This window comes from Pantherophis guttatus, chromosome 6 (assembly GCF_059756535.1).
Source record: "Pantherophis guttatus breed Tessera chromosome 6, ASM5975653v1, whole genome shotgun sequence".
NCBI classification, from domain to species: Eukaryota; Metazoa; Chordata; class Lepidosauria; order Squamata; family Colubridae; genus Pantherophis; species Pantherophis guttatus.
Genome location: NC_142068.1, coordinates 44,402,970 through 44,418,646, shown reverse-complemented (window position 1 = coordinate 44,418,646; position 15,677 = coordinate 44,402,970). Strand labels below are relative to the sequence as shown.

Genomic DNA, 15,677 nt, shown 5'->3' with positions numbered 1-15,677 from the left:
GCGGGACTAATGCTATTCCTTCTCAGCCATACGCTAGAGAAAAGCTATAGGACCCTTCTTGCTTCCTTTCGCCGACATGATGCCATCAGATGAGTAAGGGCAGCGGCTTCAGGATGGCGGATAATTGTGGCTGCTAACCCGGAACTATTACTTTGGGAAGGTGAAGAAAATGGGGTGGAAGTGCTATAGCCGTGTCTGGGTGAAGCAAGAGTTATGGGGTGGTGGACCATGGGCCCGCAGGTAAGACGATATAACATAACTCCAGGTAAAAATAGAGTTAACCGTGGGCGGAGAAGGGATTGCTAAACGTTCAATTGCTAAGCCCTCTGCCTGACAAGTTAGCTATCCATATTTCCGCCTAGCGTGAATTTCGTGTTAAGCGCCTGCCATGCGAGCCCAAGTATTTGATTAATTTACAAACTGTAGTTAATGATGAAATAAGATGGGCGTGTGGACATAGCCATTGACGGGCTACGACGGAGCGTAGGCGGATAGAGGGAGGAGTTGCAATACTACTGCAAACTTCAGCGTGGGCAGTATAGGGGGGAAAAGCCACAAAACTTCGGATGGCTACTCTTGGAAATTGAAATGGTGGGAAAAGTGGCTTAAATTATTATAAGGACTATATCGGGGGAAAACACAGTGAAGTCCTTTTCTGTCCCCGGCTAAGAGCACTAGGAAGGGATGCTAAGAAAGCGAAAGGAGTTGACTCGCCATAAAAATCATATTTGGGTGTGATATTTGGGGTGTGGATGTTTTCGTCTTTGAACTGGTGACAGTAATAGGCAGCCTAACAGAACCTTTTAACTTTTGCAATATTTTCTTCTCCATAAGGGTATAGTGGCTTTGTTTTTTCTCCAGTTGTGGATAACTGCTAATATTTAAAACAAGCATAACTCAGTCTATATTTTACATCATTATTACGTTACAATTCATAACAATATTTGAATACGTAATGTTTGAAGAAACGGCTGTGTGAAACTCTTTTGATGTAATTATTGGATTAAAGTCTTTGCCACACATGATTTATTTTGATTTATATTTTTATCCCGCCTTTATTACTTAATTGCATAAATTAAAGCAGTGAACATTATTCCTTCCATTTCCTCCAAAACAACAACCCTGTAAGGTGGTTGGGCTTAGAAAAATTTGGACCATTTCAATCAAGATTTAGGATTGGCTGTAGTACTGAGATGGCAATGATCACACTTGCCAATAACCTTTAGTCGGCTCAGAATGGTAGCATATCTGTCATGCTGTCCTTGATCTTTCACTGACTTCTAATACTATTAGTTGTGGTATCCTTCTGGGCTGATGGGTGGTTCCTTTTTCTGGAGCTGGTTCCAGAGAGTGTTGGTACTTTGGGGTGCGATTGAGCCTGAAGCCAATGCTTTGTTAGGTGCTCACATATAATATTGTCAATTGAGTATTTAAGCAATACATTTGAAAATTGCTCAACCAGAAGAAATAGTTTTTGTTCTAAGTGAGTAGTGAAAAATTCTAGTTTCTGAAGGTTTCTTCTGAAGAGTACTGCTAGATAATAGATAGTAGAACTTGAATTTAGAGAAGTTACTTTTTTCCCCACAAATGAATCATCCTTGAGTCTCCTTGCATCAAAGTATTCTAAATGTTGAATAGCAGATGGGTTGCAATTGTAACAAGCAATTTTTTATAAATTTCATTTGTAATTCTTTGTGCGCAAGGTTTCACTGAAAACCATTCTTCATGTATCAGTTTTATATTACTGGATCCCTGAGGTAGAATATAAGCAAAAATAATGTATTTACATAATAGGACAAGTAAGGTAGTTAATAGGATATGAGATTTTTTTATTTTGACAATGTTCTTGTACAATCATTGCCTGTACATCTAGAATGTACATTATAGTAAAGTTACAGTAGAAATGGAAGTTTGCTTTTACATCTGATTGACAGAAACTAATATTTCTTTGCAAGTTGGAAACATTTCAAAATATTTTATGATTAAAGTTTTTTATTATTACTTATCATTTTATTGGTCCCCATTTTTCCACAGGATAACTTAATTTATGATTAAAATGTATTCTTTCAACAGGTCTATTCTGTTTACACAACCAAAAAATGGATTCAGAAGACCAGCACTGAAAACTGGCACTAAGCTACACAAAAGCAGTTTGACACCTCCAGTTAAAGACCTGGATTTTCATGAATCTTCCCGTTCATTAAAGAAGCTAGTGAAACCTTTCTTCTTTACAATTGGGGTAATAATTTGTTGATAATTCCATGTTGCTGCCAACTGCTGTAGTTGGCAGCAGTTCTGATGAATGAATATTTGTGAACCATTTAGAAATATCTGTAATCCTGTACTGCTGTCTGCTACAATGTCACCTAAGCTTCCTTGAGTTCTATTAATAGGTAAAGAGCTTATGGTTAAACAGAAACCTTAAAATGATATACTGTGTCATGTCTTTTTTCAACACCATGAACCAACTACCATTGTCCTTGTTGGAAGAAATTTATGAAGCTTTAGATTTAGTAACATATCTCCTTTAGCAGAAATAACTTCACCAAACCTTTCCTGAATCATTGATAAATTGTGCACAAACTCATTGATATTTTTGTGCTTTTGTAAATGAACTACTTGGTCATATCATGTAACAACATTTGAATTGGGTTAAAGTTAGAGGTTTGATTCATCCATTTTGAAATAAAAAAAATTCTTTTCGTAAAAGAATTCTGTTGATGTTTACGATTGTTGTCATGTGACATAATACATTTCATTGGCAACCATTGAATCTCTGATTGATTGGAACATCTCTCAGCATATCCCTTATCACACTCTTTTCCCAACATGACCAATGAACATTGGCTCAATATGTTCAATAAAAATATGAAATATACACCATTTGAATTGTTATATTTTAACCAGAGTTCATTTATTTACATGAGATCTGAATATATTGTAGGTTACAGTAATACAGAATAACAGATGGTACAAAGGGTTCACAAATTTTCTGTCACTACAGAATATTATTAGTATTAACAAAACTGTGAAGCAAATAATATGCTGCGAATTTTTATAGAAGATAATGCTTGTTTAGACAATCTACAGCAGCAGTATGGACAATGTAGGTGCATTTTCAGAGTATTTAAATGTAAAAGTCACACTGTTGTACTTTCAGTCTGAAGACCCCATGAATTCAGAGTTCATGTATTGTCTTACTGTAATCACTGATGTTACAATGCAATTTCTTTTGTAGCTTAATTGGAACATTTCCATTGTATTAGTATGTCTGCTACTGTCTCCATCTTAATGAATCATGTTTTGTCTGAAATTTTGATTAAATCTATCCCTAACATTCTTTAGTTTTCAGGCTGTGCTTTTGGAACAGCTGCTATTTGGCAATATGAACATCTCAGAACCAAGTTCCAAAACTATTTTGAAAATGCTCAAGCAGACTGGCTGGATAGAATACAACCACAAAAAGGACTCCGCTTCAGAAAGCAGGTAGAAACATTTTACTCTGTGTTTTAATAGTTTCTTCCTGTTCTGTATTACGCAGTTATGATTCAACATATTTCATCAAGATAAATAATTCCCCAGACAAAATAGCTATGGATTATCATAGTTAGTCTAATGCATCTGAATGGTGTTGGTTTTGGAAAAGCTATAATAGAATATTGCTATTAATGTTATTAAGAATGCAGTCATTATTGCAGAGGCTCTTTTAATTTTTCCTGCAATAATATTCAGGAAGCGTTAACTGGATTAACATATTTCAAGAGTCAACATGAGGAAAATATATAAAAATATATTTAATATTAAGTTTGCTGGACCTATTAGTTTGCTTGCATTGAGTGATGGAAAGAATTGTATTTTAAAGGGCTAGAATTAGTTAAGTCAGCAGAATATCAGATATGACTGCAATATTTTTGTAAAGTAATATGGTTGTTTTATTTTATACTAGTTCTAGTATCCATTACAATTTCTGTTGTAGTTTCTGTTGTAGTTAACAATCTCTAAAACAATTTCTGTTGTAGTTAACAAATCAAAGTATGTGTGGATTGAGAAAAAAGCCTGTGGGAAGAAAGTAGGTTAAAGTGACTTGTGTTATGTCTGGTGACCTAAATATTTCCTCTATTATTTTTTCATATCTCATTTGGCTATTCTGTTGCATATTTTCTGTTGCTTTGTTTCTTATTTTATAGTTCATGTTTCATGCTCAGCCAGCCATATTCACAAAAAATGGTTATTTTGCAAACCATGATTCATTTGGATATATCTCTACATATGTGCAAGGGCACATACACACCATTTTAAATTTGTTATAAAACAAATTTTGTTATGAATTGTTACATAACAAAATTATATAGGTCATTACATTGATATTCCATCATGTTTTAGTCCTTCTGGCTCATCCAGGATTTCTCCTTCAGTTAGGGGATTTTTCTAGTTGACGTAGTCTGGTGTCATGTGAAGCCGAGGAAGAAAGTTCCACTTACAAAATTCAGTGGAGAAACGTTCTTTGAACAAAAGTATTTCCAAAAGATTGTTTAAAGAAGTGAATATTCCATCCTTTAATAAGATAGCATTATAAAAATTCAGTGCTGAATTGTGGGGTCCATTCCCCTTTGTGTGGGCAAATCAGTATCTAAGAAATAGTACATATTTTATTTATTTTTCACATTTCTGAACCGCCCATTTCCCTCAAATAGATATCCTACAAGAGATCTTTAGAAGTATATAGTTAAGGTTTATTTTTTTCCTTTTAAAGTTCTGGTAAAAGAATGGTGTGTTGGTAAATAAGGAAGCAAGTTCTCAGTGTTGATTCCTGATTCTCTTTTATCCCATTACAATAATATAGTTGATGAACTGATAATGTATCAGAATGTGAGAGTTTAAAGTTTACTTTGGATGGTTCCTTCAAGCAGATGTTATTTCTTTTTAAAATAGCCATATTAATAAGGAAGAATTGGCATAGATTTGTTTGTTATTTTATATACCTATGGAAAAAGATACATTGTGATAATTTGCGAAAGATGATAGATTTTTAAAAACGAAATCATCCTGTATTTGGGTATGTACTGTAATAAGAGTTTATTTTGTTTAAAAGCTTAATTCCTAAATATTTCTTTATTTGAAAAACCTGCTTAATGAAAGAGATTAATTAAATTTAAACTGCTTTAAAATACTGTGTATATTACAACCTAATATCTTCCATAGCTTCCTTATAATCATCTGTTGTAATCCAGTTGATCAGGAGGTTATTAGATTGGGGAAGGCTGTTTTATTGACGTATCAGAATAATAATATTGCTGGTTCTCTTTCAGATTAATCTTTGGTGGAACAGTCTTAGCAACGGGCAACGGGCTGTGTCAGGTTTGTGTTAGCTTACAAGTATTAGACATTCTCAGGAAGAGAAATGAGGCAAACAGGTACAGTATGTTACTGGATGGCTTTCATACCATGCTTACAAATTAATACACATAAGGCAGTCATGTCCAGTAGATATTTTGATTCTCCATGTAATTTACTCTGTTTTAATGATACAGTAGTTAACTATTAGATTGGCAGTTTTTAATGGGATATAACATTTTGTTCAACTCAGATTATTCCATCTATAGAATTGATAATATTGGCCTGTTCCTCTTTCTTACTGTAGAAACTAATGATTCGGGCTAGTTCACACAAGATGTCATTTTTTGTTATAATTATTTGACTTGCATAGAAAGTAGTATATATTAGGATGTTAGAAATTCATTTGATTTATTAACTGTATGTCAAAATAATATATATATCATATTTATTCATAGGAAGACATGTCTTTCTCCCAGTTAGTTACCTATGACTTGCATCATTCTCTTCCTTTACATAAACAGAAAAATGTTCAGAAAGATGAGAGATCAAATGGCTGCAAAAATCTGTTTACCTTTGAAAATTTCCCCAAAGATTAGTCATAATGGCTTAGTTTACATGGGTTGCTTGCTTAATTAATGTAACCCTCTTTGTAAGGCCTAATCAATACTTCCTTTCATCCAGTTCTATTTTATTCTCAATGCAGTTTTTCTCCATCTTGTCTTACTTTTATTCTGTTTCTACTAGAGAAGAAGGAGTTGTTCTTAAGGATGTTTTTTTTATCTATAAGAGATTTTATATAAATCTATTTTCTATTTTTCAGTCAATGTTTTAATTACTTGCTATTAATTCAATACACTTTTTATTTTTCTGCCCCCTTTTCCAGTGTGATTTCTGCACACAATATATGTGCCATATCTGTATACAAGAGTATCAAATGCACAGATTTATTGGACAGGTGGGAAAAAATCTACATGATTGTTTTCAGTAGATTTGGCAATCCTATAATGATAAATTGGAGAAGATGGGTATTGCACATTATTATTATTTTTTGCTTGTATTTCATTTCTGTTTATTCTTTGGATATTTTCAAAGAATTTTCCTTTTGGATAAATGGTATAAGTGAAATAAGCAACTATTGTATATTTTAGGAAGGGGAATAGAACTCACTAGATAACCCGTGAGTTATTTCAGAGATATTTCTTTACCTAAACAGAAGCAAAGCAGTGGGAGCAAACATTGACTTTCCTTGTAGGAAGCACAGAATGTTGGAAATGGCAATCACATGACTATGGATGATTGCAGTGGTGCAACAGCACCAAGGCAGCCACACATTTGCCAAATTTTAATCCCATGGGAATCATGGGTCCTGGATTTTGTTTGTTTGTTTGTTTTATTAGATTTATATACCGCCCTACTCCCGAAGGACTCAGGGCGGTGAACAGGCACAAAATAAAATACATAAATACAGAAGTTAAAAGATATAATTAAAACCAGATTAAATAATTTAGCCCAAGACAATTAAAAAATCCTAATAATTTAAAACAAATTAAAATTTCGATGTAAAAGAATTTTAAAACGGGAGAAAATTAGGCCAGGCCGGCTTGCTGGAATAGAAGAATCTTAAGAGCACGGTGGAAAGTGCGTAGATCCGGGATCCTCCGTATCTCTGGGGGGAGCTCGTTCCAGATAGTGGGTGCCCCCACAGAGAAGGCCCTCCCCCTGGGGGCCGCCAGTTGACATTGTTTAGCTGACGGCACCCGGAGGAGCCCCTCTCTATGAGAGCGTACCGGCCGGTGGGAGGCTGCTTGTGGTCCCGTAAATAACCGTAAATTTGGACGAATGAATGAGCCCATTTGAAATAGTTGATTCAAAACTTCTTGCCCTGTGATGCACCCATTTCTAGATATGCAGTCTTTTAATTACCTCACTCTTTCTTCAATTGGTACAAATAAAAGTAGGAATGTATGGAGCTACCTTAGTATTTTCTGTATTATCTATTTACTCAAATAGTTCTATAAAACAATTACCATATGGGTATATGAATAAGGATTAAAATTACTTAGTCTATTGAGAGAATGATAATGACAGCCTGATTTAGGGTGATTTCATATTTAAAATGACTTTGCATTATGTAATTACTGCATAATATAATTATGTTCTAACTTGTATTTGTAATAATTTACTTTTGGCTTTGTAAACACTAAAAATTGAAGCATTTTCTTTTTTATCAGTAAATTTTTCTTTTATTCACAGGTATTATAGCTGCAAATGTATTTGTATTCTGCTTATGGCGAATACCTGCTTTGAGCCGGATAATGGTCACATATTTCACATCTAATCCAGCTTCTCGTGAGTATAATATAATGCATGTAAAATTATACAGCTTCTTGCTGCCTTAGATTTTTAATGTGGAATCATATTTGGTTTGAGTCACATAAATAATCTGGTTTCCTTTTGTGTAAAGGAATACAATATGCTTACAATATGAGCTATACAGTTTACAATATGAGATGTCCAACTTTTTTCAAATGAAAGTTACATTTTGTCTTTGAGTGCCATGTCATGAGGCACACACTCAAAAGTAATGACTGGAGCCAGGATATAACTTAATTTATATAATTTAATTGGAAAACGCTATAGTTTAAAGACAAGTGAAAAACTACTAATCAGAATGCTTGTGTCTCACATCACTCTGGAGTAGCACAGCTGATGATGATCAGAATTATGGAATCCAGCATAACAAGAGAATAAGAAAATGTATGGGGACATCCTCTAGTTATAACTTTGTATTTTAGGATTTATTGAACACCTCTTAGGGCAGCACCAAGATTTCTGACAGCCATATTTGATGTTGGAGATTCAAGTTGAGAGCTTTTGATAAAGTACTAAATTGTCAAAAAAATTATTCAGCCTTTTCCTAAGTTGGGTACCTCCCAGGTATTTGAAATCTCAAGATTACCTGTCTGCTTGGCTATTTCAAAAAATTCTGAGAATACATGTCCAAGCATCTAAAAAACATTAGGTTGCAGAAAGCTGTCTCATTTATCCTTATCTTTATCCTTAAGTGGACTTAATTCAGCTAGTAAATGATGGCATTTTTGCACAGAGCCCTTCATAAGGAAGCACAATACAAGGCCAACTAAAAGTGCTTTGTAAAGCTGCAAATTGAGGCAGCAGATGTAAATAACCTGACTCTGTCCTCTCAATCCCATCTTGCTGTTCTCTATTTTTGGAATTCTGTTGATGTTTTATTTGAGATTTTTTTCTAAAATAAGTTACTAGGGATAATTTTTGTTGCAGCTGCGTGCCTCCTTTGAAACAACAAAAGCGGTATGAACCTATTAAGAATCTTCTAGGAAATGGAGGGGAATGTTGCCAATATCTTAGTAATATGTCATCTTGGAAATAGAGAAAAAGTATCATAGAATCTGTTCCAAATACAAGCTGATTGCATTATGATAAGATTCACTAGGCCGATGAGCAAGGGCTAAAGAGATAACTGTTCTGAGATTCTGAGGCTCAAGGAAACTCTCTCATAATTGGAGATGAGGAATCATGCTCCTATATTTCATTTTTTAGATCTGGCACTGTTTGAAATTGAATAGCATATAGTTATTATTTCCTTATGGGCAGATCAGTTAATTGTAATTAATATGTTGCTCATTAAAATTCCACAAAACTTATAATTGATCTTTTACAGCTTCTGGGGATAAATATTAATGACCTGCATTCTGACAAATAGTAATATACCAAATTTAGAGTGCAGAGAAAATTCTTCTATCAATGCATTGTAAGAAGTATATTGTAACCAAATGTGTGTGCTACCTTTTAATAGGAGAATTGTTCTCTTGATGATCCTGGAGTCTAGTTTTGATCATCAGCATCTGTGCTACTAATCTTTTCAAAACTTTCTATAGCTGAATATTGAAAACTAACTTATAGCAAGTCTGTTTTCTTTTGCCCAATTTCTTAACAGTTCAACTTATAAATATCCAGCAATAAAATGTTTAAACTATCTAAATATTTTTTTCCTTTCTTAATATAGGAGTCTTGTGTTTTCCCATGTTGCTATCCACCTTTAGTCATTTCTCATTTCTACATATGGTAGCCAACATGTATGTTTTATGGAGCTTCTCTACCAGCATAGTTTCTATTCTGGGACGTGAGCAATTCATGGCAGTATACCTTTCTGCAGGTAATAAATTTCAAATCTGACTCTGCCTTTGATGTGTTTTTTTTTAATTGTTTGTGTATTTTTGTACTTGCCTTTGGGTTGAGTTTGGGCAGTGAAGCAGTGCTTAAAGTAATACATTTAAGTTTCAGACACTGGGCATGATTTGCCCATCAGTTTTTTTTTAAAATTTATTTATTTATTTATTTATTTATTTATTTATTTATTTATTTATAAATAAATAAATAAATAAATAAATAAATAAATAAATAAATAAATAAATAAATAATTTAATTTATATACCGCCCTTCTCCCAAAGGACTTGGGGCAGTGTACAGCCAATTAAAAACACAGAATACAAACAACAGTTTTAAAATAGTTAAAAGTATTAAACAATTTCGGCCCGAATTTAAAACCCACAATTTAAAACACCCAATTTAAAATCATTTACATAGATAGCCCTGCCTGGCGGAACAGCAGGGTCTTAAGGGCACAGCGAAACACACGGAGGTCGGAGATTTTGTGTATTTCCGGGGGCAGTTCGTTCCACAGGGCAGGAGCTCCCACAGAGAAGGCCCTTCCCCTGGGTGTTGCCAGCCGACATAACTTGGCACCCTGAGGATTCACTCTCTGTGGGAGTGAATTGGCCGGTGGGAGGCTACTGGTGGCAGAAGTCGGTCTCGAAGGTACCCAGTCCTAAGCCATGGAGCGCTTTAAAGGTGGTAACCAACACCTTGAATCGCACCTAGAAGACCACTGGGAGCCAGTGCAGCTCGTGCAGGAGAGGTGTCACGTGGGCGCAATGAGTCGCGCCCATAACCACCCCGCGGCCACGTTCTGGACCAGTTGGAGCTTCCGAGTGCTCTTCAAGGGGAGCCCCATGTAGAGAGCATTGCAGTTGTCCAGCCGGGAGGTGACAAGGGCGTGAGTGACCGTACGCAAGGCGTCCCGGTCCAAAAAGGGCCGCAACTGGTGGATCAGGCGAACCTGATAAAAAGCCCCCGTGGCCACAGCCGTCATATGTTCTTCTAAAGACAGCCGTACATCCAGGAGGACACCCAGATTGCGAGCCTTCTCTGTGGGGGGTAAAGATTCACCCCCAATAGTCAGCGATGGCACCAGCTGACTATATCAGGACGCCGGAAGCCATAGCCACTCGGTCTTGGAAGGGTTGAGTCTGAGCCTATTTCTCCCCATCATTGCGATGATCTGGGGTGGAGATGTACAACTGAGTGTCATCAGCGTACTGATGGACTCTCACCCTACTTCAAGCTACTTTTGAAGAAGTAATAATAGACTTTGTTTACATAATATACTAAGCCAAACATAATAGTCTACAAATTGCAATGACTGACTTCAGAGAGTACACTAAATCAAAAACAGGCAAGCCCACTTGTGTGTGAACCAATAATTATTTACTTATCTATAGAAAGAAGATTAAAAAATTCATTTTTGGTTAGCATATTGATACCAAATGATGCTCATTGTGTTCTTTTATATTGTTTATTTTGTTGTCCTATTATTCTGTTTTGTTTACACTCCTTTTGCTTTCTTCCTTTTTTATCATTCTAAGCCGCCTAAAATAACCCCACAAACAGATAGGCAGCAAATAAATTTATCAGATAACAAATAAATGTCTTCTTGAACATTTGAGATGGGATAGTAAAGCAAAAATATTTTTTATGGCTACGGTTTTCAGTGAATTTACGTTGCTATTAAAAAAATCTTTCTAGGAGTTGTTTCCACATTTGTCAGTTATGTCTGCAAAATGGCCACTGGGAAGTTTGGACCATCACTTGGAGCTGTAAGTGTTATTAAATGTCTATAAAATAGATGGTTTTTAGATACATTTTGAAGCCTACTGTATTTTGCTTTAACAGAAGTTTTAAAATGTCTTTTCAAAAAGGTACAGTGAAGATTAGCATAATGTTCTAATATAATATTGAGATTTTTCTATAAATTGCAGTCTACCAAGAAATAGGATTATTTTTAGGTTTAATATTTTGTGTTTTAGATGAGCTACTTGATTTTTTAAAAAAGTACCCATTTCAGTTTTTGTGATAGTTCAAATTTGCAATAATCTTGCTTATTGAAAAGTTGATCACTTTGAATTTATTTGCAATTGTAACTATTTTTTTAAATATTACAGCTATCTGCTTGGTTCTCTCTATTAATTGTCTGGTTGGGGGAAGAGAGTAAATATCTTCAAATCAGTCCTGACTCCTGGGTGCTGCCTGGATGAGTCTGTGTAGTTTTCTTGGAAAGACTTTGAAAGACATTTGCCATTCTTGTCTTCCTAGGGCTGACCCCAATGACTTCATGACTAAGGCAGAACTGGAACTCACAGTCTTTCAGTGCCTTTAACTACCACATCAATCTCACTCATTGAGTTTAGTCCCTCTGAATTAGCTGGACTAGTTCCAATAAAACAGCTAATTTTTAATTGTGGTTTTCTAGGGTTATCTAAAGAAAATCCTGATGCATAGGCAGAAAAAATGATATTCATAAGGAACATGTCACAGACAAAATTATTTTAAAGTAGCTGTTAGTATGTGGGTTGTCTACTGTATAGCTAAAATCCTTAAGCATCTTTTCCCTGTGTTTGGCTTTTGAAAAAAGTGAAAAAGAATGTTTATGCAGTTGCATTTTGGGACAAAAAATAGTCCCAACTTTTAAGACTGAGCATGTTAATGTATGTCCTGTTTTCATGTGATTTTAGTCAGGGGCTATAATGGCTGTCCTTGGAGCTGTATGTACAAAGATACCAGAAGCCAAGCTAGCTATAATATTTCTTCCAATGTTCACATTTACTGCTGGAAATGTAAGTAGCTTTGAATAATTGTTTAGAAATTTTTTTTACCTGTTATGTATACCTGAGCAATTTTCTGTACTTTGTTATATTTCAAAATTGGGTACAACTTGAATGTTTTATTTAAGTCTAGATGACTGATAATATGGAGCAGTGTGGCTTTTGTTTACACTGAATTGAATTTTTAAGGCAAAACTTTTGGATTCTTTGTGTATTAAATAAGTCAAATTCCAAAGGGATATTATAAAAAGTGTTAAGATGCATATTGCTTTGAGAACCAGAAATCTACTTTATATAGGTTGTAGATGTAATATGTTCTACTTGTCTACAAGAAAAGCACTTTTTTTCTTGATTGCTCTGTACCCCACTTCCCTTTCTGCGATAGTCTTTTGGAATTACTGGTTCCAATTGGCCTAAAGTAGCCCAGGTACCTAGGTAATCTAATCTTCAGGTACAACTGCTGAAATGATCCGATTTCCTTTTTCGTTATGGTATACATAATGATATTTCTAGTTTGCGTATTAGGAACAGAGGCTAAGCTGTTAAAAAATGTATATTCAAATCAGAATTTAGTATAATTGTACATTTCATCATTATACTGTTGACTGCATAGCAGATACTAATTTATGAGTATGGGATAAATGTTTCTGATATGTTTATAACTGTAGTAGCTTTGCTACTTATTGTATTTTATTAATAGATCATTTATTCATTTCTAGGCTTTAAAAGCTATTATTGCATTGGACAGTGTAGGACTTATCTTGGGTTGGAGGTTTTTTGATCATGCATCACATCTTGGAGGAGTTCTGTTTGGCATGTAAGTATTCATATTATGTTATGATAAATGTGACATATCACTGCATTTTTCTTGTGTTCAAAAAGATCATGCAAATTGTCATTTTCTTGAGTCTGACTTTACTATTAAGAATTATTTTAGGCATGAATTACCTTTGTCTATAAGCAGTTTTTATCTCTCTTATGTATTTTGTAAAAAATTTCTTTTGTTTCTTTCTTTCAAGATGGTATGTAATGTATGGGAATAAGCTAATATGGAATAATAGAGAACCAGTGGTGAAAGCATGGCATACAGTGAAGACATGGAGGCCAAATAAATGAAGCGGACTCTCAGCTGCTGCATTTCAGAATATATTTGCACTGAAATGAGCACACGTATTGGACACAAGATAGTGTATTGATTAGATCATAACTACATACTAATTACTAAGACTTCAACTTCTAGCCCCACAATGAAAATAAATACGCTTGGTAAATAAAATTGTATACCTGAAACAAAGACGTGTACCTTATTACTGAGTAAGGCTGTATCCCTTTTTGAAGTATCTTAGAACTGAATTAAAATTGGATTGTCTGATTAATTTATTTTTAAATGACGATAGGACAATAGTTCTTAAAGCAACAATCCCAATACCACTTTTAGAGGAAATTTTTCATTCTTCAGCTATCTGTATTTAATATGAATAGACACATACAGAAGATATTCTCAGATATCATAATTTTGTATCTCCCTTGTAGTCATTGCTCAATGAACAGATAGCAGCTGTGATCAGGAGGGCCTTGCGCAGATTCATCCTGTGTACCAATTGTACACTTTCCCTGAAGCCCCTTTAAATAACCATTCATGACATGGTCACTTCATGACTGGAATGTTGTGATTTGCTCTACATGGGCCTGCTCTTGAAAACTATCCAGAAGCTACAAGTGTTTCAGAATGCAGTGGTGTAAGCCATAGTGGGCACTTCTCGTTACGTCCTTGTGTTGCAGTCAAGCAAACTGCATGAGTTGTCACTTGGTTTCTGAGGTGCAGTTCAAGGTGCCTGTTATCACTTCTAAAGCCCTTCATGGCACTGGATGTGTTATCTGTGTGCCATCTATTTCCATTTCTATCTGCCTAGCATATTCAAGCAAAGATAATGCACTCCAGGTTCTCTCAATTAAACTTTGTTATCTTGTGGGACCAAGGAAGTGTGCCTTCTTTGTCACTGCCCTTGCCCTCTGCAATAAGGCGCATGCACATACACGCACACAATATGTATGGCACTCACTTTCCTGGGAATAGTATGTCTGTTCTAGATGATTGTGTGAGAACATTCTTGCCTGAAAAAAAGACCAAAGCATTTAGAGATAAAAGCCAGAAAGTATACCTTATTGGAATACACTTGCAATGTTCATTGGGCTCCCTGCCAGCAGATACCTGGATAAAGTTAGAACTTAAACACACATTTTGTCAATTATATTTGAAACAAAGATAAAGCGACTAATACAATTACATTGTGAGCCTTCTCCTGAAATGCTTTGATAAACAGTTGACTCCATTGTTTTATATCATGTTTACAATATCAACTCTAATACTATCAACCTGTGCCATAAACAGCAATGTTTATATTATGTCTTGTTACACTATTACATTCCTCCACCCTAGAAGGACAGCTGTCTGATTTGTATTAACTGACTCTTGTGCAAGGTTACAGTATTGGATACTAGGTAATACAAATACACTGCTATCTCTAAGCTAACTAAAGACATACCTAAAAATGGGTGCATATATTTCAACATATGTGGCAGACATCCAGTTATACTACTACATTCTCCCATTCCTTTCCTCCCTCTTGGGGTGGACAGCAAGAGGGTGGGTTTTGATATGATAATATACAAGCCACCCAAAGGATGACGATAAGGGAATGTAAACATCCTTTATGACAAAAGTTGTTACAAATAACAATAATTACTACAGCAGGAGGGTCTACAAGCTGTATAGATGCAGAGGACCAGTGTTAATAAGGCAACTAACAGACTCAAAGGTGAAATATCTTTTAACCCATTTCCATATATTATAGTAGAAAAGTTAGGAATTGACAATAATAATGCATGCTCTAAACTTGATTCTTGCATTGATTCTAAATTATGAACTTGCTCATGAATTACTGTTATATCAGTTTCCATTTGTTTTGTATTCATTAATCCAACAGTAGAAGGAATTCACTAATTTACATGGTCCTTGTGAAGTAAATTAATCCAAAGTCATTTTATTATACATACTACAAGTGGATAATTTCTTCTACTTTTTTTGTATAGTATGCAAAGGATTGGTTAATGCATGAAAGACCTACTCTACTTCAATGATGCATTCAAAATACCTTTTTGTAATTCATAGACCCCGAAATTTGGTAGTAAAACTCTTAATGCATTAACAGAGTTATCTTCCTATCAAAGGGGTCTCAATACACTTAGGAAATCTTAAGTGCTGGGGACCACTAATTTATACTGATATGTAGTAGTATAGTAGTACATGTAGTAGTATGTTGTCCTTAGAGCTTTCCTCAGAAATTCCCAGTTAACATT

At 34.9% G+C, this 15,677-nt stretch overlaps 1 protein-coding gene across 1 annotated transcript; it reads left to right on the top strand.

The window, feature by feature from the left end:
- Positions 1-53: 53 nt before the first annotated feature.
- On the top strand, positions 54-13,611 carry PARL (presenilin associated rhomboid like). Its single transcript, XM_034439804.3, has 10 exons — positions 54-240; positions 2,074-2,239; positions 3,346-3,486; positions 5,310-5,358; positions 7,591-7,686; positions 9,383-9,532; positions 11,242-11,312; positions 12,228-12,329; positions 13,037-13,134; positions 13,337-13,611. The coding sequence occupies exons 1-10, from the start codon at positions 170-172 to the stop codon at positions 13,431-13,433; spliced, it is 1,041 nt and encodes a 346-aa protein (XP_034295695.2). The 5' UTR covers positions 54-169; the 3' UTR covers positions 13,434-13,611.
- The last annotated feature ends 2,066 nt before the right edge of the window (positions 13,612-15,677 follow it).